The sequence below is a fragment of the Vombatus ursinus genome, unplaced genomic scaffold, assembly GCF_900497805.2.
Source record: "Vombatus ursinus unplaced genomic scaffold, bare-nosed wombat genome assembly UNPS02009994.1, whole genome shotgun sequence".
NCBI lineage: Eukaryota > Metazoa > Chordata > Mammalia > Diprotodontia > Vombatidae > Vombatus > Vombatus ursinus.
Window position 1 is genome coordinate 5024457 of NW_020949772.1, and position 22392 is coordinate 5046848.

At 54.2% G+C, this 22392-nt stretch overlaps 1 protein-coding gene across 1 annotated transcript in view; it reads left to right on the plus strand.

Moving 5' to 3' along the window:
* NCOR2 (nuclear receptor corepressor 2) overlaps positions 1-22392 on the plus strand; it is a 255367-nt gene that overhangs the window by 209541 nt on the left and 23434 nt on the right. Inside the window, exons 26-34 of the mRNA XM_027853513.1 lie at positions 1763-1865; positions 2753-2857; positions 4042-4142; positions 9164-9314; positions 13365-13517; positions 16002-16088; positions 17695-17972; positions 19934-20282; positions 20576-20803. Of these exons, the coding sequence (XP_027709314.1) occupies positions 1763-1865; positions 2753-2857; positions 4042-4142; positions 9164-9314; positions 13365-13517; positions 16002-16088; positions 17695-17972; positions 19934-20282; positions 20576-20803 (1555 nt within the window). The remainder of the gene's footprint in view (positions 1-1762; positions 1866-2752; positions 2858-4041; positions 4143-9163; positions 9315-13364; positions 13518-16001; positions 16089-17694; positions 17973-19933; positions 20283-20575; positions 20804-22392) is intronic.

Consider the following 22392-nt stretch of genomic DNA (forward strand, 5'->3'; position numbering starts at 1 on the left):
CCTCTCCCTTCTCGCTCTCTCTCTCTCTCTTCCTCCTCTCTCTCTCTCCCTTCCTTCTCTCTCCTCTCCTCTTCTCTTTGTGTCTCTTTCTCTCCTCTCTCCTTTCGTTTTCTGTGTTTCTCTCTCTCTTCCTCCTTCTCTCTCTTCCTCTTTCTCTCTCTGTCTCTCTCTCCTTTCTCCCCTCCTTCTCTCCCTCTCCTCTCCTCTCCTTTCCTCTTCTCTCTCTGTGTCTCTCTCACTGTCTCTTTTTTGGAGGGAGTTGACACAGCTTATGGGAATGGGTCATGGGAGAGACAGAAAGCATCGGTGACCCTGTTCTAAGGTCAGGAAGGGCCAAGTCCGTTGGAAAATTTCAGCATCTTCCTTTCGTGCCCACTGAAGGACGGCCTAAGGTGTCTAGGCAGACCCTGGCCTGCATAGAGAGACATCTCCAGCAACAGTCAGGATGATGAAAAGATAGAAGTTTGCATTCACTGTAAGATGGGGCAAAGCGCTTTACACATGTGTTATCCCACACGATCCTCACAACAACCCTGAGAGGCAGGGGCTGTTAATATCCTCCATTTTGCAGATGGGGAAACTGAGGCAGGCAGTGGGGAAGTGACTTGCCCAGGGTCACACAGCTGGTAGTGTCAGATGCAGGATTTGAACTCGGGTCTTCCTGACTCCACCCAGCATCCTTTCCACTACCCCCGCTGGCTGCCTTCGGGCAGATCTGCGGGGCCAGAGTGTCTGAGTGCACACCTCAGCTCTGCCTCTTGGCTCAGCTGTTTGACCTTGGGCGAGCGCCTCTCCCTCTCTGAGCTTGTTTTCTCATCTGTAAAACGAGGGGCTTGAGCCGCAGCCCCCACCGTAAGAGGAGGCGGGTGTGGAGCAGGGTGCCTAGGAAGGGAGTGGCCTTGCTGCTCCCCGCCCAGCCCCCACATCCTCCCCGCTTCCCCAGCCTTTCACTCTCAGAGACCGAACCCAGGGAAACTGGAGCAGCATGTTCTGAGTGATGGGTGGGAATCGTGGTCTGAAGGTCTGGATGGGTCACAGTCAGTCCCAGGATTCTCCGGGCTGGGACTATGCAGGGCAGGGCAGGGAGGGGACTTTGGACCAGGCCTCATTCCGTTCAAGACAATACCAGGGCTGGGCTGGTGCCAGCAGACGGCTGAGAAGCCAGGGATCCCAGAGGAAATGAGATCGGGTGCGGTGGGGGGCTGGGGACTGGGAGGGGGCATTCACATGGGGTAAAAATAGCAACCAGTGTCAGCGCCCGGTCCTCCCGCCCAGGGACAGTCACCCTGGAAACGGGAACAGAGGACCTTTGTGTCCGTGGGAGACGGGGCCAGGGCTGGCAGCTGGCCCCTGGAAATGCTGAGGGAGACCGTGTCACCGGGATGTCCGAGGGCCATCACAGGGCCCCGGCCCCCCACATCCCCCTTCCCGTTGGGGCCTTTGAAGAAATGAGAGGTAAACTCTGCAGGCTCAGCAGAGATCCCCGTTGTCAGGGACCCGGGTGAAACTGGACCGGCCGCCCCCATGCCCTGGTGGCTCTGGACGGACGTCCTCCTAGCGATGAGCCTACCCTCTACTTCACGTGCCCCGCCCATCCAGGCAGATCCATAAGCCCTCAGTTTACTTGCCCGTGAAATGGGCATCATCATGCCGTCCACGCATGGCTGCACAGTGCCTTGGCCCAGGGCCATTGTGGATGTGGAGGGCCCCGGGTGAGCCTCTGCCTGGGCGTGAGGACCGTCTTTCTCCTTCTTTGTCACAGGGTGTACCGATCCAGCTGCACGCCCCCTATTCTGAGCACGCCAAAGCTCCCGTGGGCTCCATCACAATGGGTCTGCCGCTGACCATGGACCCAAAAAAACTGGGTAAGTGCTGGGGATCCCTGCCTGGCTTGGAGGGGTCGGACAGGGGCCTCGGAGGTCCCCCAGGCTGTGCTGTCCCCCTCCCCAGCAGGTGGCTGTGCTGACTCTGCACAGTGGGGAGCACTCCCCTTTGGGGCAGGGGTGGGGAGGAGGCCCAGGCATAATGCCAGGCGGCATTTCCCTCCCCTGACGCATTTGCCACGGGGTCTGACCTGGAAGTCCATGTTCAGGCAAATTGGGAGGCGCAGGGGACGAAACACCATCCGGGAACCGTTGCCAGATTTCAGGGCTCTCCTTTCATCTGAAGCGTGACCCCGTGCGTTCACACGACCTCCTTCCTCCTCCCAGCAGGGGACCCGGTCATGGGCTGTGCCAGGTGCTGAGGGGCTGGGAGGGCCTAGGAAGCCACTTCTGAGGATGCGCTCCTCCAGGGTCCCGCCCCCTCCAGCTGGACCACTGTCCTGGCTCCGAGCGCAGCGCTGCCCGCCTCCACCAGGGCCTCGGGTTGGAGGTTAAACTGGCTTTGGGCATGGGCCCCAGCGCCCTCTGGTAGGGAGCCAGTGCCCGCCCGTTACCTCCCCCAAAGGAGCAGTTGGCCCATCCCCAGTAGAGACCCTCCCCCGACAAGCGATGTGGAGAAGGGGGCCTCCGGGCAGGGAATCGGGGTGCCGGAGCAGGGTGAGGGGCAGCTGAGGCCGGCGGGCCATGTCCCCCTTCTGCCCTGGTGTCCTGCAACCTGCACACTGGCCCGCCCTCGGGGGTCCCCAGCTTCCTTCTTGCAGCTCTGCCTCTTAGCTCCGGAACAAGAGAGAAAGAAAGAGCGAGATGAGGGGAAAGAGAAGCCCGTGCAGCCCCGGGAATGCCCCCCAGTTACACCCCTCTCTTTGCAGTGCCTTTCCCTGGAGTGAAGCAGGAACAGCTGTCCCCGAGGAGCCAGGCCGGCCAGCCCGAGACCCTGGTGATGCCGGCGACCCAGGACACATCAGTGCTGAGAGGTGAGTCCCCGGGGGGAGAGAGATCCCCAGTGCTAGGCATCACAGGAGAGGTGGGGGATGTCCCATGGCCCTCTGGTCATAGAATCATTGCGCTGCAAACTGGAAGGGGCCCTTCGAGGCCATTTTACAGATGAGGAAACTGAGGCCTCCAGAAGGTCACATGGGGATTTTGAACCCAAGCCCTCTGAGTCTTAATCCAGCGTTCTTTGTCATGCATCTAGACAGGGACTCCTCAGTCTCTGATCTGCTGTTCCTCTCTCTGGGCCTCTACTTTTCCATCTGTCAAATAGGAACAGCAGGGCCCACCCCCTGGCTCACGTAGTCCATATCGCCACATGTGAGGTCGTTTCTCCCAAGTTCCCTTGCTTTTCCTTAGAGGAGGGCCAGGGGCCAAAGGCTTTTGTGTTTCCTCCCCGCTTGGGAAACGTTAAGCACGGGTCAGCTCCGGCCTCCCTCTGGGCAGGCTCTGTCTTGGTCTAGAACGCTTTGTAGATGCTCCCGGGGGAGGGCCCATCTGAAGTGATCCTGCCCACAGAGCCCTCCTCGGGGGCGCTCTTGTCCAGCCCCTCCCCATCCTGGCTATTCATAAGTGATAAAAAGTAGGCTGAACAATGCAGGCCACAACCAGCATCTCCCTTGGGCCTTGTCAGCCCTGCAGGTGCTAGACCCATTTCACAGATGGAGAGACTGCGTCTGGCAGAGTTTGGGCGCACAGTTAATAGGCATCAGGAGTAAGACTGGCCCCAGTCTCTCCAGACTCCGAGTCTCTTTCTACTGCACCGTGCTGCCCTGGACTTGTGAGCCTCAGTTTCCTCATCTTTAAAGTAGAGATAATAATAACGCCTGAAATAGCTCCCCTCAAGAGGAAAGGGCTGGTCAGCTCTGAAGTATTTTATATACATCGGGTAGCTATGAAAATTGATGATATAATTAATTTTATAATATGTCAGTAAATAAAAGCAGTATCATTATTATTAGATTTATTAAAAATCATTACAGTAGTAATTGGGGATGGCTTCCTGAGAAATCCAAACTGCAGAGGGCCTTGGAAGGGTCAGTGAAGCCCAGCGCCTTTGGCCGTGACCTTTTCCTCTACGGGTGGGGGTGGGGCAGGCAGAGAAGTGTGCCCACCCTGCCCGGCCGGGGCTGCCCACCCCACCCCCTGAGGATGTCACGTTTTGTAGGAGCCAGCCTGGGCTCTGCTCCGGGAGGAAGCATCACCAAAGGCATCCCCAGCCGGCCACCCTCGGAAAGCCCCATCACCTACCGAGGCTCCATCACGCATGTAAGCGAGCGCCGACCCGCCCACTGGGAGCCGGGGACAGGAGGGAGGGTCCCAGGGCTTGGAGCGGGGAAGGGCCCTCCACTGTGGGTGGTCCTCTTCCAGCCTGCCCTGTTTATATATGTGTGTGTGTGTGTGTATGTGTCCATGTGGGCAGCTAGGTGGCGCCATAGTGCGAGGCGCACTAGGCCTGGAGTCAGGAAGACCTGAGTTCAAATCCAGCCTCAGACACTTCCTAGCTGTGTGACCCTGGGCAAGTCACTTAATTTCTGTTTGCCTCAGTTTCCTCATCTGTAAAGATGAGGTCACAAGGTACACTGGTCACAAGAATGAGAAATACTGCATTTTCGCTAATTTTTCGGTCACTGGTGGAAAGTGGATTGTGTCTGGGTCAGAAGATAACCTGGTTTACATTTGGAACCTTCAGACAAAAGAGATCGTACAGAAATTACAAGGCCATACAGATGTTGTGATTTCAACAGCTTGTCACCCTACAGAAAACATCATTGCATCAGCCGCATTAGAAAATGACAAAACAATTAAACTCTGGAAGAGTGACTGTTAAGCCCTTTCGATGTCATGTTAGAGACTGTATCAAGAAGTAGGTCCTATGAGGCAAGAAACTAAGATATTTGAGAATAGTTTCTTGGCCTAAAGGGAAATCCCCTTTTTTCTTCCCTGGAATGGGTAGCCTGGTGAGAAGAGGCAGCATCTGCCTTATTTGACAAATGGATCTTTTTCTTATTTTTTTGTTTTAAGGGGAAAAAATTTGCTTGTATTACTAGAAGGTCCCAAAAGACTTTGGTGATGCTTCTTGCCAACTCTCCTGATGCTGCCAAAGGAAGAGTTTCAATCTATATTGTGTTATAAATCGAGTCAGCAAAAACCTGAATTTTTAATTTTTTATTACAGAAGGATAAATTTCATTTCATCATGAATTTTTCCTCAACTAAATGTTCTGTAATTTTTTAAAAGATATCACTTACCCACTTCTAACTCTGTGACCAAATACAACCATGTAAGTTTTTGGCTTTCTATCCCCCAGTTTCGCTGACCTTGTGGCGAAATATCTTTTAATCTTCTGTATAGTTTACCTCTTGATATGTATGTTTAATAGATATATCACAAGTTGTCTACTTTTGCGGTTAGACGGGCTCCGATCCTAAGTAAATAGAAAGGAATTTTGGAGGGTGCTGCCATCTTTTCTCTCCATCCCCCCCAGTTAAGAAGCAGAGAATGATGGCCTCTGTCCTTGGTCTCCATCGTCACCTTCCTTCTCTCTGCCATTCAGACTGTAGATAAGACAATGATAGATTTTAGAGCAGAGAGGGACACCAGAGGCTGACTAGTATAGCTTGTTTCCATTACAGATTGGGAAACCGAGGCCCAAGGAAGTCATGCTTGGCCCGGGGGCCTCTAGGCAGGATCACCCGACTCCAAAACCTGGCACTTGTTGGTGCCCCACCCACCTCAGTCAGGGCATCACCAGAAAGGGAGGCAGGACCTGCCCAGGGTCTCGGGAGATAAAGAAGGTCTTCTCACCCTCTGAATTTCCATGGCTGCTGAGCTGCCTGGCAGACGTGCAGGGTGGCCCCAGCCCACTCTGGCTAATCTCAGGGCTTAACGGGACCTCTGGGACCTAACACAGGCTCCCATCCTATTCAGCAATTCCTTGGAGACCTGAGTTCAAGTCCTGGTAATTTGCTTTGTGACACTGGGCAAGTAATTTTCCCTTTCTGAGATTTGGTTTCCTCCTCTGGAAACTGGAGGGATCTTTTACCAGGAAGGGATTCCAGGGACGTTAGGAGGCAGAGCTGGGGCTCAGGGGTGGGTAGGCCTCAGCAGTCTCAGTGGGGCAGGCCTTAGTAGTGTAGGAAGCCGGGGGAGATGGCCCCATATAGAGGAGTACCGGGTCTCAGCACCTGGAGCACAGGCCCGGGGGCGTTCAAGTGATTTGCCCAATGGCGCACTGATGTAGTTCCTAGGGTCACTAGGGTCCTTGGGGCAGCTGTGTAGTCCAGCCCTCTCATTCTGCAGATGAGGGAACTGAGGCCCAGGTGAGCATGCAGGTAGTGTCAGAAGCAGGAGAAAACCACTCCATGGGGCCCAGTGCTTAAATTATGTATTTCCCCAGCACTTAGCGCAGAGCTGTTTGATAAATGGTTGTTGAACTGGATTTCCTAATAGCATAATCTGCCTTGCCTTGTCCAGTGCCCCAGAGACCACTGACCACACAAGGAGGCGGAGTAGGGTCGGTTCTCTGAGAGCCAGCGCTGCTACAGAGAGCCGGGCAGAGCCTTCCATCAGCCCCCAGGGTGCTCTTTCCCGCCCTTCCCTCCCCTTCCCCACAATGATCCGGGTCACTGTGATCATTTCCTCTTGGACCTCTGCCCAGAAGCGGCAGTTGACTCAGCCCCAGACCTTTTAAAAGTGAAGACTGTCCTTGTGTGCTGGTCCACCTCCCCTGTCAAGGTCACCCCAGGCACCCCGATAGATCTGGGTGTTGTGGCTGAATGTCTCAGAACCCTCTGGGTAGAGAGGGAGGCCTAGGGGCTTTCATCCTTCTCTTTCCTGCCTCTTAATTAGCATGACCCTGAAGATAACAGGTTAGGTTATCTTCCTGGGAGAGCATTTATTGAGAATGAAAGGCTTAACCCTGGCGCTCTCTGGCCTTTTCTCAGAAAAATGCTGACCAAGTTCCTCTTGTTAGGAAGGAAGACGTTAGAATGCCGTAGATTTTGTTCTGGAAGGGCCCTTGAGAGCGTCTGGTCCCAGGGCTGTAACTCACAATTTGTATGCCTGTGGAAACTGCAGGGGTGGGGGGAATGGGCAGGCTGGGGAGCCCACCTGATGTATGAGGGGAAGGGGGAAGGCACTGCATCTGGCAGCTTCCTGTTGTAATGATTCTGGCTAACCAGGGGCTGAGGTCTGTATTCCTACTGCCAAGGGAATGCAAGCGCTGTCAGCGGCCTCTAAATCGGGGGATCCCTGGGGCAGAGCCTTGGTCACCCCACCCTAGGCAGAGCTTGGTCATCTGAGCGGGAGGGAAGCCAACCTAGAGAACTGTTGTGACATACCCAAGGTCGGCAGAGGTAGCAGGCAGTGAGAGCCAGAATGTCCTCCAACTACAGAGTCCAGTGGTCCTTTCAGGACACAGCCAGAGGTGTCCTGGCTGGTGAATTCATTCACACTGAGGTGGGAATGACTTATAACTGTTACCCTTTTTCAGATTTACATCTCTGTTAGTTGTAATAAAGTAAGCTGTTCATCTCAGTGGGGATGAGTTTTATCTTTGGGAATGAACCTGGTTAACATTCTGTTGAGAATAGGTCAGAAGAATGAATTTCTTTTTTTTTTTTTTTTCTTTTTGGTGAGGCAGTCAGGGTTAAGTAACTTGCCCAGGGTCACACAGCTAGTAAGTGTCAAGTGTCTGAGGTTAGATTTGAACTCAGGTCCTCCGGACTCCAAGGCCTGAGCTATCCACTGCACCACCTAGCTGCCCCTGGAATGAATTTCTAATGACTGAATTTCAAGCTTGAGGCGTGACTATAATGAAAGGGGGGTGAGGGGAGGCTAGAAAAGAAAGAAAAGAGCATCAGTAAACATTTTAAAAATTGACAGAAGAAAGCAGAAGTTGAGAAAGGAACACAAAGAGGACCTCAGGACAGCAGGATGGACCAAATCAGGAAGAGCTGGGTTCAGATTACGCCTCTAACTTCCTACCTGTGGGCAAACCATCCCTGCTGTCCCCACCCCACAGGATTACCCTAAGAAAATCACTCCACTGAACTTCCAGGGTGATATCCCTGGGACTCGTTATACCCTTACTAAAAGTTCTGGCTTTTATGGCCGGCTCGGGTTTGAATATAGTGACTTAAGAACCCAGGCCTCTGGCAGTGGCCTGAACTGGGCACGACTTGCTGTGTCTGGCTTCAGGCCCAGGGGCTAGCGCTCAGCCATCCCTCCCAGTGCCAGCAGGTCAGTGGGGCCTAGCAGGCTTGTCTCTGGGCCCAGGGGCTGGGAGATGCCAACCGAGTTCTCGTCAGCAGAGAAAGCACCATTGTCCTCAAATGTGTGGGTGGCTTCTAGTGAGCTCTGGTCACCCAAGGCAGCAGCAGGCCTCAGGAAAACAAAACTCCCAGGAGCCCGTGGCAGGGAAAGGGGCTGGGAGCGGCAATGTTTGGCCTTCCTCTCTAGGCCCATGTAAGTCTGTGGGGAGAAGAGTTTACTTTAATGAACTCAGAGCTGATCCAGGGGGGCCGGGCACGCAGGCACATTCTTCCCATCTGAGGCCAGAGTTCTGAGTCTGTGGGTCTGATGTGGTCCAAGGGGAAATGCTGTAGGTCGCTGATTCTGTGGTGGGAGCTAGACACTGCCTCCCTTTCACGTCTACATCCTCACCTGTGGGTGCTGTCCAAGGGGTCGACAAGGAGAGGAGCGTCCAGCCCCCTCATCCTTGGAGACAAGGACGCCAGGGATGAGGGAGCTTAGTGAAGTAGCTTGTCATAGGTCACTCAACTAGTCTGAGGCAGAATTCGAACTCAGGTCGTTCTGACATTGAGCCCAGTGTTGAAGGTCTCTATCCCCTCACCTAGTAGCATAAAATCATGCATCTTGAGCTGGAAAGGACCTCAGCTAGAGGCCATCTAATCAATCTGTCCTCATTTTGCATGTGAGGCAGGTAACATATGAAAGAGCCAGGACTGGAATCCAGATGTTCTGGATCCCCCTTCCCACTGTACCAGGTGCCTCCCTTCCTCTGGTCTTAGTTTTGGTCCATCGGGGTGCCTGGTGTATATGCCTCATGTCTAGAAACATCTCTGTTATTGTGGATCTGGGCTCCAGTGGACTGTCTTGTACCTGGCGGTCTCCCGGCCTGGGCTATGCCCCAGCTCCCTCTCCCACTTGCTGCCTCGTGTGTGTGTGTGTGTGTGTGTGTGTGTGTGTGTGTGTGTGTGCGCGCGCGCACGCGCCCACAAGGGCGCGGGGCCAGGTGGTGATCTCCCTCCGCCTGCTTCTCTTAGGGCACTCCGGCTGATGTCCTCTACAAAGGAACCATCACCAGGATCATCGGAGAAGACAGCCCTAGCCGAGTGGACAAAGGCCGAGAGGACGGCTTGCCCAAAGGACACGTCATCTACGAAGGGAAGAAGGGGCACGTCCTTTCCTATGACGGTGAGCCGGAGGGCTTGGGGCTGTGAGCAGCGTGGGGCCAGGAGCTCGGCCTCCCTTCCAAGGTTTCTTCCCAGAATAGACACAGGCCATTTGGAAGGTGGCAAAGAATGGGAGGTGGGGGCAGGGGCAGGAATCCACATGCATACATTCCTGTACAGTTCTCTGTCCTTTGCTCAAGAACGTAGAACTAGAATATGGAAAACTGGGCTTGCTCATAAAAGTATCATAAGGCAAGATAGGCAGGCAGGCCGGCCAGGCTTGGAAGGGAAAATAGCAACCAGAAACACAGGTAAGTCTGGAGCTGGGGTGGAGTTCAGGGAGGTATTGCCTGTGCAGGCTCTGAAGATCCTTGTCCTGGTTCCCACTCTCTCTGACAAGTTAGGTCCCCAGAGCTTGGCTACATCTCCCCCCTCAGGATTCTGGGGATGACAGATGACCTTGAGGAGTGAGGGGTAATCCTCTAATGCCTTAGGCTTGAGCCCCCACTGGCGTGCAGCCAGCCTGATGTAGCTGCTGTACGTGCAGTAAGAACAGAACATCGCCCAAGATGTCTGTGGGCTCATCTTTCACAGACACAGTCCGGGGTTAGTGGGCTCAAGCTTACAGAGCACGTGTGGCGAGCCACTAGCTCCTGGCTCCCAGCTCCCGGCTGCTGGAAATCCTTTTCTCCCAATCATGGAACCTCCCTGCCATCCCTCCCAGTGCCAGCAGGTCAGTGGGGCCTGGCAGGCTTGTTTCTGGGCCCGGGGTCAGGAGATGCCAACCGAGTTCTCGTCAGCAGAGAAAGCACCATTGTCCTCAAATGTGTGGGTGGCTTCTAGTGAGCTCTGGTCACCCAGGGCAGCAGTAGGCCTCAGGAAAACAAAACTCCCAGGGGCCCGTGGGGGGTGGGGTTCTTTGAAGTCATGTCTGCCCTTTCCTCCCTATACAGACGTTGACTCCTGTCCTGCTCTGCTAGGGCAGGGGGAGGTGGGCCTGTGAGGGAGAATGCTAGGACGCTGATGGGAAGACACTCGCTTAATAAATGCTGATTGATTCATTGATGCTGTCATCCTTGTCTGAAGGTCTTTTAGCACTTAGTTAAAGACCTATGACTATTACACACTGGAAGGGGGAGAAGTTGGGGATTTTTTGGTTTATTTTTGTTTTTTTCTCCAAAGAATGTTTCTAGCCCTTCCTGTCTCTGAAGAGGGATTCTTGACCAGGTCTCTCTTACTTTCCAACTATTAGGTCAGTGAATAGCTGGTTTGGTTGGTTTGTTTTTCTATACCTGTCTTTTTAAAAAATTGATACTCTTCTTTGGTATCACCTTCATTTTATCCTTCCCTCCTCTTCTACTTATCTCATCTTATTCAAATTTAAAAGAAAGAAGGAAAAACTTAACACATCTCCCTAGTCTGACAATATATACAGTTTTCCTTAGCCATCGTCCCCTACTTCTGCAAAGACAGTGATGTGTTTTCTCATCTCTTCTAGGCCAGGCTTAACCTTTAGAATTCAGTTCAGTTTGGTGGTTTGGTTTTTGTTGTTAGTGTTTCCAGGCCTTCTTCCTTTCCTTATGTGTCTCCTATAACTGGACAGATTTCCAGTAAAGCTCAATGCTCAGGACAGGCTTCGTTGGGCCCTGCAGTACCCACCCCTCCTGTCCTGGGCCTGTGTCTGAGAGACAGCTTTGAGACTTTTCCCCAGGCAAGGGCTTGCTCTCATCCCAAGCTCCAGGGCACAAGAATTAGAGGATTTAAAAGGCTGCAGCCTGGGCGTCCAGTGGCCCATCGCCAAGCCAGAGGCCAGATTCTCTGACCTGTGGGAGTCTTGGGTCATGAATGAGGACATTTCCTCTCTCTTTCCTGTATTAGTCAGAATGGGAGAATCTGAGCATGTAGGCAAAGGCTAAACCAAAGTCGCTCCTATGAAGAGAAGAGGGCGTTGCTAATTAGTGACCAGTGGTTGGGAGGCTGGAGAGAGGGGCCTTCACCCAGATCTGCCACTGATTTAGCTGGATCCAGGCCAGTCCAAGAAGGCTTCATTAAGCACCAGCTTGTGCTAGGAACACAGATACAAAATGAGAAAAAAACAGAAAACCTCAGGGAGTTTACATCCTGCTGGGAGGAGGAGAAATGAATATTTTTATTATCATTATCATCATCATTATTATTATTAATGATAACAATAATACTTGGAAGTTGTATAGTACTTTAAAGTTTGTAAAGTGCTTTCCAGAAATTATCTTATATGATCCTTACAGTAACCCCATCTTATTGTTGGCTCCATTTTACAAACTTGAAGTGAAGTGACTTGCCCAGGGTCACACAATCAGTGTCTGAGGCAGGTTGCAGATCCAAGTCTTCCTTGCCCACACGTCCAGCCCTCTGACCCCTGGGCCATTGCCGAGTCTCCTGAGGGAGAGAGGCCTGTGATGGAGAGAATCCATCTGTCCAGTGAGAAGCCCTGAGGGTGAGTGACTCGCCCGGACCCCATATTGTCCAGGTGCTCTCCGGGAGGTCACGATTGGGATCTGTAACCTGTGACATTAAAACTAGCTCTTCGATATCCACGTTACTACCCCTGCACTGCCTCCCTTGGACCCGGGGGCCCCTCGGCCAAGCCCAGGAGGGAATGGGTTAGAGGGCCCTGTTGGGAGCTCCAGCCAGAGCGAATGTTCTTGAAGGTGCCCGGGCCTTGGCAAGAGGAGGCTTCGTGAGCCCCGCCTGGCGAGCGGGCACACGTACACGGAAGATGAATTTTCTAGTCTCCTCTTGCAGAGGCCCCGGGGAGGGAGGTGGTGTCGTGAGGTCTGTGCTCCTTTGCCAGACTCCCCTTCCCCCTTCCATGGCCTTTCCCAGGCTTTGTCCCACTCTGACACTCTCCTCTCCAGGAACAGGAGATCATGAGGGGACATTCCTGCCACGCCTCGGGCTGTTATAGCTGATAGGGTGCAAGGATGGTCCCCTTGGGACAGCTAGGTGGTGCAATGGATAGAGCATGGGCCCTGGAGCCAGGAGGACCTGAGTTCAAATCCGGCTTCAGACACTTGACAATTAACTAGCTGTGTGACCCTGGGCAAGTCTCTTAACTCCATTGCCTAGCCAAAAACAAGCAAACAAGAATGGTCCCCTCTCCAGGCATCTCCTGTCGGTCGAGGCAGCTCAGCTCTTCCAGGGGTAGGTGGGGGCTGAGTTGAGAACGTGACCCCCGACCCTGCTTGACCACCAGGCTGTCCTGCCAAAGGGTCAGAGGGTTGATTAGAGAACTGCAGGATTCATGAAGTTGTAGCACCATGGCCCTGGACCTGGAGGGACCTTAGCAGCTTGGCCGTTAGGCTCAACCTAGTCGTTTTACAGATGAGGAAACTGAGGCCCGAGGTCTCCAGCACTGTTAGGGCTGGGTCTCTGCTGTTTCTGTCTAGTTGTGGTCAGTCTTTCCTGCCCCAGCAGCTTGACCAGTGGGCGGCTGGCCCCAGGGTCCTTCTGCCTGAGCTGCTCATTTATTTCCCCCATCCCTGGACTGGGCTCCCCTGTGTTGGCATGCTCTCATGGTCTCCTGAACTCATACATGTACACATGGTCCTGTTTACACACATGCACCCAGACATACTGACCTAGTTAGGCCAGAGTGGAAGGAAATTTTCTCCATTTCCCATTCGTGGAAATCACCCAAAGTAAATGACTCCAAAAGGCAGGGCAAGGAGGTGGGGGGAACACGCCCGGAAAAACCCAGCAGCATACGCCTGGTGTCTGTAACTCAGTGGATCCGTGAGGATCCAGAGCCCAACCACAGACAGTGGGTGGATTTGGGGGAGCATGTCTAGTCGCCCAGGGGAGTGGAGACCTTTGTACAAACAAGGCACTTTGGCACCTAAGGTGAGCGGCGGCGCCCAGGCCGGAGGGTCAGGAGGGCGTTGGTGTGCCAAGCTCACCCCCTAGCCACGAGAGGTTGGCCCGCCAGGCAGACGGGGCCAGTGAGCCCCGGGGCAGAGAGAGCTCTGAGGCCCCTGGCTGCCATCCACAGCTGGCTCTCACCAGCCCAATGGATGTGTGTTTGGCTTCATAGGCGTGATGTCTGTGTCTCCGTGCTCCAAGGAGGATGGGAGAACCAGCTCGGGCGCGACCCACGAGACATCAGCCTCCAAGCGCACCTACGACATGATGGAGGGGCGCATCGGCCGGGGGCTGTCGAGTCGTGACCTCTCCACCAGCATCGAAGGTGGGTGGGCGCTTCCCCAGTGGCCAGGCCGCGGCGCCGGGCGCAGGCCCTTCCTTGCTCCCCTTCCCACCGCTCCCCGCGTCGTTCTGTGGGCACCTCTGAGCTCAGCACTGCGGAGGATGCTGAGGCAGCAGGAGCACAGCCCCTTGAGCTCTGGGGCCACACAGGATGGTGATGATGGTCCTAATCACTCTCAGTGTTGTTCGTCTAATAGCTGACGTTCTCAAAGCACTTTAGGTTTGGAAAGCATTTCAAACAGGTTTCTTTTAGTCCTTAAAAAAATAACCTCCTGAGATAGGTGCAGTTATCATCTCCACTGAAGGACATCAAGGCAGACAGAAGCTAAGTGACCTGCCCAGGGACACAGAGCTGGTCAATGTCTGAGGTCGGGTTTGAACCCAGCATTCCTGACTCTCGAGTCTAGCACATTCCTTGTGCTCGTGCCACCAGTGTAAGGTCGTAGGGCCAGTGTAGCGCTGGAGGTCAAGTCCACTCCCCTTGTCATAGAGATGAGGAAACTGAGGCACAGAGAGACGAAGTGACTCACGGGGGTCCCACGGTCAGTATGTAAGGCAGATTAGAAGCCAGCTGACCTGGCTCCCAGCCCAGTGCCCTGTCCCCCACCTAGCCTTCGGGTGAGTCAGAAGCTGCCCACCTATGACCCAGAGGGCAAGGGCCACTCTGTCACCAGTCCCTGGCATATAGTAGGTGATTAATAAATGCTTGTTGTTTTATTGATCGATCCCGTGAGGATCCCTTGCCTCGTGGTCAATCACTCAATCAAAAGCATTTCTTGCATGGCTCTAGGCACAGGACACAGGGTCTGCTCTCCGGGAGCTTCTGTTATAGTAGCTTAGGGCAGAGAAGTCAGACGCGACACCGCAGAAACCAGATTCAGATGTAACTGGGAAATGTAAAATAAACACAGATGCAGTGCAGCGAAGCTAGTGCTCCTTTGTGGTTTTCTGAATCAGGCCTGCAGTGGGACGCCACTGACCGAGGGTTCTTCACCTTTCCGTGTCATGGGCCCCTCTGGCAGGAGGTCTGGGGACCCCTCCTCAGCATTCTGCTTTTAAAGGTCCCAAAGAAAATACAGAGAATGACTAAGGAAACTGGGTAGAATGAAATACAAATGTATTTTTCCCATCCAAGTTCATGGACCCCTGAAATCTGTGGACCCCAGGTTAAGAATCCCTGTACTAGTCCTTGACGTTTTACCACGTATTGGCCTTACGGCAGTCCTGTAAGTTAGGGCATTATTAAACCCACTTTCCATATGGAGAAACTGAGGCAAGAAATAGTTAAATGAGGGCCAGAGGTGAGTCTTCTGGGTCCAAGCCCATGGTTCCTTTGACAACTCTGATGCTTATAGGAATAACATTGATGATGTTGATGATGATGATGATGGGTGGTGGTGGTGATGATGGTGATCGTGTTGGTGGTGGTGATAGTGATGATGGTGATGATGACGGTAGTGGTGATGGTGATGGTGGTGAGGGTGTTGGTGGTGGTGGTGGTGGTGGTGGTGATAACAGTAACAGCAAAGTAGTGGGGCATAGAGGACAGAGAGCTGGCCTCAGAGTCAGGGAACCTGAGTTCAAATCCTGAATCTAACACACACACACTAGCAGTGTGATTGTAGAGAAGTCACTTAACCTTGAAGTGTGCTCAATATGCAACTCAATCATCATCATCATCATTATTGTTAGTATTATTATAGTAATAGTAGCAACATTTATGTAACACTTTAAGGTTTGCAAAACACTTCACAAATATTAGCTTATGTGATCCTCATAACAACCCTAGGAGGTAGGTGTTTTTATTATCCTTATTTTATAGTTGAGGAGACTGAGGCAGACAGAAGCTAAGTGACTTGCCCAGGGTCACACAGCTACCAAGTGTCTGATGCTGGATTTGAACTCAGGTCATCCAGATTCCAGGTCTGTACTCTGTCTACTGCTCTAAGACTTTAAGAGGCTGACAAGTGCCGCTACTCATTTGTGGTGGGCTTTTCCTCACCTGGGAATTGCCTTTTCCATGGAAATCACAGATGTAGTTTTTAAAAAGTAGTAGCATAGTAATGCCCAGAACCCTAACTCACATTTATGTAGCACTTTGAGGAATCAGATGTCTTGCTCACAACACCTGTGTGAGGTTGGTAGGCATGTGTGTGTATTTTGGTTGGCACCTGTGATTTCATTGGTATAAGCAGCTGCCAGTGAGGAAGTGTCCTCTGCCAGGTGTAGATCACCACTTGCTCTGCAACTTAATAGTTTTGGAGAGAGAAAGGTTAAAGGTCTGAAAAGTTAAGCAGCTTATGAATGATTCTACATCTGGTCAGTGATGGAGGCCTGAACACAGGTGTCCTGCCTCTAAATGCTGTACTCCACTCACCCTGTTAGTCCACTTATCCCCGGGGGGTCAGAAGCCACCCTTCTTCCAGTATCAGGTGCCCACCTAACCACACTTCTGCCACCTCCCTAGGTCTCATGGGCCGAGCGATCCCGCCCGACCGACACAGCCCCCACCACCTGAAGGAGCAGCACCACAACCGGGGCTCAATCACACAAGGTAACACTGCCTGGGTAGCGATCTGTGTGGGAGGCCTGGGGTGGGGAGGTGGGGGCGGGGGATGACCAGGAGTCCCTGCAGCCACCTCGCAGCTCTCTTCCCCTTTCCCAGGGGGAGGCCTCGGGCTGGTGCCATTCTCTTTCCCCTTGTATCTCTGAATGGAGGTGCTGGTTGGTTCTTCAGTGTCACAGCGCCTGCCATCTGACCTGAGTTTTCCTCAGTTCTGTGGAGGTCCATGCCATGGGAGCGTAGGGCTGGCTAGAGCTTGAAATGAGCCGTGAGGACATTTAGTGCAGAAGTCCTGGAGAGGGAAAGTGACTGAGCCCATAGGGTCACAGAGGCAGAGCCAGAAGGAAACCCAGAGGCGGTCTGGTCCATGTTTGCCCCCCGACCCACACACACACACTTTCCTTTTACAGAAGGGGTGGAGTTGAGTATCTGAAGTGGGGTCTGAAGGCAGGGTCACCCAGCTACCATGTGTCAGCGAACTCAGGCCTTGCTGCCTCCCTATCCCATTCTATCCTAAGAGCCTCCCTGTGAAGTACATAGGGAAGCATGGCAGGGCACCGGCATTCCCCAGCGATAGACGAGAAAACAGGGAGCCCGGCAGAACGAGGTGATTCACTCAAGCGGCCGAGCCGGAGCTCGCACTCTGGCTTTCCTGCAGTACCCTGCGGCCCGCAAGGAGGAGGACGAAGGCCCCCGTGGGCCGTATAGTCTCTGGATAGGACCGACGGGTGGACGCAGACACGCGTGCCAGCCCGAACTTAGTCACATGCAGCGACGCCCCCCCAGCACATGGCCACACAGAGACACTCACTCACACATATACAACAGCACACACATACATACTCATACACACCAGCGTGTCAACACAAAGACGCTCACAGACATATATACCAACACACACATACATATGTACTCCACACTGACACATACTGACCCACACAGACTCACACACCAACACACGCTCACAAACACACAACACCAACCCAAACAGGCTCACAGTACACTAACGCACACACTTACGCTCACATGTATCCGCATCAGCACATACCGACCCAAACACCCCGACCCAGACACACATATGCCAACTCACACAGAAACATGTGTGAACACACACCTTCACAAACCCCTGGTGAAAGTGTGCGACTTCCCTTTTTTCCTTTGTGAGCACAAGTCTTAGTGGGAGGTGGTGTAGTGCAGTAAAAAGGATTCTGGGTTTGGATTCGAATCTCAGTTCTGCCACTCACTAGCTAGATCTTCGAAGGTTACTCCCAGCTTCTACAAACTCCGTGATTTGGTGAACTCCTCCATCTGGGAGACCGAGTCATAGAGAGAGGCCTAGCACGTGCACCAGGGACTCACAAAGTCAGGGGACAGAGACAGGACTTGGGCACGGGCCTCCTGGCTCCAGGGCCAGCCCTTGGCCCGCCAGCCTCACAGAAAGGGAGGCACAGGGTCTGTATTCGAGCCCGACAGATGGATTCTGAAAGCGGCCTCGAGAAGGGCACCATCTGCATGGGGTGTGAAGGCACAGGCTGGTGGGTGGTCAGGGTGTGAGGAGAGTCCTCGTCAGCGTGGCTCCTGGCCCGGCTCCCGACAGGTATACCTCGGTCCTACGTGGAGGCCCAGGAGGACTACCTGCGCCGGGAAGCCAAACACATGAAGAGAGAGAGCACCCCGCCTCGGGAGCTGCCCGACCCATACAAAGTGAGGCCGCTGGAGGGGCTGACCCCGATGAAGATCAAGGGGCATGAGGGCCTGGTGGCCACCGTGAAGGAGGCGGGCCGCTCCATCCACGAGATCCCGCGGGAGGAGCTCCGTCACACGCCCGACCTCCCTGGCCCACCGCGGCCCCTTAAGGAAGGCTCCATCACACAGGTAGGGGAAGGGCTGGGAGCCTCAAGGGCGTCCTCTGTGAAATGGGCAGCAGCGGTGGGGGGAAGGGCTTGGTAAACCTTGACGGGAGGGGCGTGGGTGACCGTTTGCTCGTCGCTGGGGTCCGAGAGGAGTCTGCCTCCAGCCACTCACGCCCCCACCCTACCCTGGTGCAGGGCTTTAAACCTCATTTGCTCACCTGTGAGAGGCAGTGTGGGCTCGGAGCCAGGAGGGCCAGGGCTCACTGCCCACTTTAGATACTCAGCATCCCTGTGATGCTGAACAACTCAGTTAGCCATTCAGGGCCTCATCCATAAAATGGGCACAGTGCCAGCTGCCTGCACCCTCCGAGGCGTGGTGTGAGGCCAGATGGCCTAACATGTTTTAAGCATGTAAAACTCGTGGGGCTCTGCGGACATGAGTTCTTGTTTATGAAACACCTGCTGGGCGCTTGGAGGCCGCCCCAGGGCCCAGCAGGATGCCCCCTGCCCCGTCAGGCTGAGAGAAGCCGTCAGGAGCCCTCTGTGGGCTCTGCTGGGCTTCTCTTTTCTCGCTCCACCAGCACGGGAGCTCCCACAGGCAGGGATCGACTGACTGATTGGCAGCCAGGAGTGGATCATGTTGCAGGGGGAGAGCTGGGAGCAGGAGGTGCGAGTTCACAGGGGGCAGGCTTGGGTTCCAGTTCCTTCCCAGTTGGAGCTGGTCAGGAGGAGACTAGGCCGGCTGCCCTGGGGAGCAGGGAACTCTGTGTGGCTGTGGGCTCTGCAGACCACCCACGGGGCCTCCTTGGCCTGTTTGCCAGAGGGGTGATGCTTGGCCCCGTCCTCCTTGGGACTAGGTTGTCCCTGAAACCCTCTCCAATTCTGGGAGACCTCTGATTCTTTCATCTCCCTGGGCTTTCAACATCACAGTTACTGTTTTTCTCATCATCATAAACATCATTACTAACTTCATTAATAATAGCATTATTACTCATAGTAAGCATTTCGAGGTGTGCAAAGCACTTTGGACACATGATCTCATTTGGTCCTCACAATAGCTTTCTGATGTAGTTGGTCATGTCCCCATTTTACAAATGGGGAGACTGAGGCTGAGATAGGCAATGTGATTTGCACAGGGTCACACAGCCAGTGAGTGTCTCAGACAAGATTCAAACTCGGGTTCCCCTGCCACAGAAGTTCCTTGCCCCTTGCTGCCTAGGCCCTGGTCAGGTTCCAGGTGTCGGGCGTGGGTCAGGCTCAGGGGCGATCACGTCCCACGCCTGCATCGTACACAGTGTGCTTAGTAGGTGTTAATAAGGCCGTAGAGTTGGAACCGTAGTGTTGGAAGCTTCCTTAGGGGAAGGGAATAGCATTTATTAAGTGCTTGCTGTGCGCCAAGCGCTGCACTAAGGGTTTCATACATATTACCTATTCGTGTTATCTTAACAACAACCCTGAGAGGTAGATGCTGTTATTAACCCCATTTTATTTACAATTGAGGAAACTGAGGCAGATAGGTTAAGTGACTTGCCCAGGGTCATATAGCTAGTAAGTATCTGATCCTGGATTTGAACTCAGGTCTTTCTAACTCCAGGGCCAGTGTTCTGTGCACTGCACTCACCAGCTGGCTCTAATCCGTGCATTTTACAGATAAGGCCACTGAGGCCCAATTCTCTCTGCATCTTACACCCTTTGATGTATGTGTCTTCCTCAGAATATAAGCTCTTTGAGGCTGGGGATTCTTTTTGTTTCTCCTTTGTCTCTCCAGCGCTTGGCACACAGTAGGCACTTAATAGGTGCTGGTGATTGATTGGCCCCAGGTCCGCCGACTCCAAACTGGGTAGTGTTTGTTCTGCTCTCTACCCCTCCATGTGGCTCGTGTGAATGGAATTTTGAGAGTAGAGGCACACGGGTGCCGGCGCGGGCAGACTGGGTGGTGGTCCAGCTGCCCTCTCACCGCCCCCGCCCCTCCTCCCTGCCCAGGGCACGCCTCTGAAATACGACGGCGGCGGTTCCTCGAGTGGCTCCAAAAAGCACGACGTCCGCTCCATCATTGGCAGCCCCGGCAGGACGTTCCACCCCGTGCACCCGCTCGACGTGATTCAGGATCCCCGTGCCATGGACCGCTGCTACGAAGAGACCCTCAAGAGCCGGCCCAGCTCCGTCACCAGCTCTGGGGGCTCCATCACCCGAGGGGCGCCCGTGATCGTGCCTGAGCTGGGGAAGCCCCGCCAGAGCCCCCTGACTTACGAGGACCATGCCACGGCTTTCGCCCATCTGCCCCGGGGGTCACCCGTGTCTACCCGGGAGTCCACACCCCGGCAGCAGGAGGGTGAGTGTGTCTGCCCGGGAGACTGGCCGCAGCCCAGGTGGCGGGCACCTTGGTCCGATGGGGGAGGAGGCTCGCTCCAAGCTGCCCATTTAGGCCCTGGTGGCAGAGTTGTCCCAGGCTAACCCTGGAGGTGCCAGTGCCTGCTTCCCCCAGCTAGCCTGGAGGTTCCTAGAGGACCAGGCTGCTTCATTCTGTCCCCAGCACCTGGTACGCAGTTGGCACTTCCTAAGTGCTGCTTGATGATGCAGCCGTCCCCAGGGGTGGGGCTGATCCTCTCTCTCCTCACTCTCCAGGAAGTCTCTCATCCAGCAAGGGATCCCAAGAGAGGAAGATCACGGCAACCCCTCGGGAGCTTGCCAGCTCCAAATCCCCGCACACCGCAGTGCCAGACCACCACCCGCACCCCATGTCTCCCTACGAGCACTTACTCAGAGGCGTGAGCAGCGTGGACTTGTACAGGGGACACATTCCGCTGGCTTTTGACCCCACTTCCATCCCCCGGGGGATCCCCCTGGATGCAGGTAAGGCCCTTTGCCCACTCCCTCCCCATTGGAGGCAGCCTGGTATGGGAGAAAGAACCCTGGCTCCGCAGCCAGAGGACCTGGGTTCAAATCCCATCTCTGACGCTTCAGTCCCCAAGTCTCCTTGGGCAAGTCAGTCCCTTTTTGTGGCCCTCAGTTTCCTCATCTGCAAAATGAGAGAGTTGGATAGATGTCCCCTGAGGTCCCCTCCAGCTCTTACATCCTGTGATTCTCCAGTCACCTGCCCAGGGGGCGCTCGTGAGCTCCTTTCCCCACACCAAGCAGAAGCTGCCCTGCCAAAGAGAGCATGCATATTCCAGAGCGGGCCGAGCCTGGAGAGCGCTGGGCTTGTCTTCCCCAGCGAGGCTGATGGCTCCTCGAGGGCAGGGACGTTTTCATCTTTGGGCACCTCGCTCGATGCTTGGCACACAAGAGGTCTTTAGGGAATGTTTATCATCATCATCATCATCATCATCATTATCATTATTGTTATTATTCTGGGCAGGGTAGAGCAGGGTGGCTCTGCACTTACCTTCCAAACCACATTCCCATCTCTTAGCTCATTTGACCTTGGCTGAGGGGTGGAAAAGGCAGTCATTATCCCTGTGTGATAGGTAAGAAAGTTGGGGAGCGCTCCGGCCCACAGTCCCATCGAAAGTCAGCGGCAGGCCATTGGCCTGGGGCTGGGTACGAGGGAAACGGTCTTCTCTTTAGAGAAGACAGGTACCAGGGTGATCATGGGATAGGAGAAGGACAGAGCAATTATTAATCCCTTACTGTGTACCAAGCAAGCAGTGGGGATGCATACACTCAATGCCGTAAGGCACATAGGCACCGCTAGTCTGATTGCCTTACTGTACAGAGGAGGAAGCTGAGGTCCCTTGGGTGCAGTGGCAGACGCCGGTAGCCTCCAGAGCCGTTGCTGGCCGCCTCCGGCTGGCGGCCTGAGCTTTTGACTGGGGTGGACTCAAACGCCTGGCCCGCCAGCCATGCCCCCCACGCCGCACTGTGGGGTGGGGGCGCAGATTCAGACTAGGTAGGAGCCCTTCAGGCAGTGGGGATGATTAGGAAGGCCCCTTTCCAACCCTGCAAGTCTTCACCTGGAGTATTCTGTGGAAAGGTAGTGTTAGGAATGAAATCATAGGTTTATAGCTAGGAGGGACCTGGAAGGCCAGTTAGCTCAACCCACCCACTTCACAGATAAGGAAACTGAAACCTCAGAGGATTGTGGACTTGGAGCTCACAGGAACCTCAGAGGCGGTCTGTCCCCACACCCTCATTTTACAGCTCAGGGCCTGAGGCCCAGGGCGGTGACTGTGTACCTTGGATGTTCTGATTCCAGATCCATAGTGCCTTCCGCTAGACAGCGGCCGGGGTCTGTTTCCCTGTGGCAGGGCTGAATTAGGAGTCCTGCTTAGCCCTGGTGGGAATTGACCTTGACCATCAGAGAGTCTGAATTCCCAGAGCCGTGTTTCAAGCTGATCTTCCCAGCTGGGCCCAGAGACCCGGGGCTGCCCTGGCTGTCCCCACAGGACAGACGCATTGGCAGGCAGAACCGTAGCCTCCATCTGGTGCCCGCCTCCTGGCAG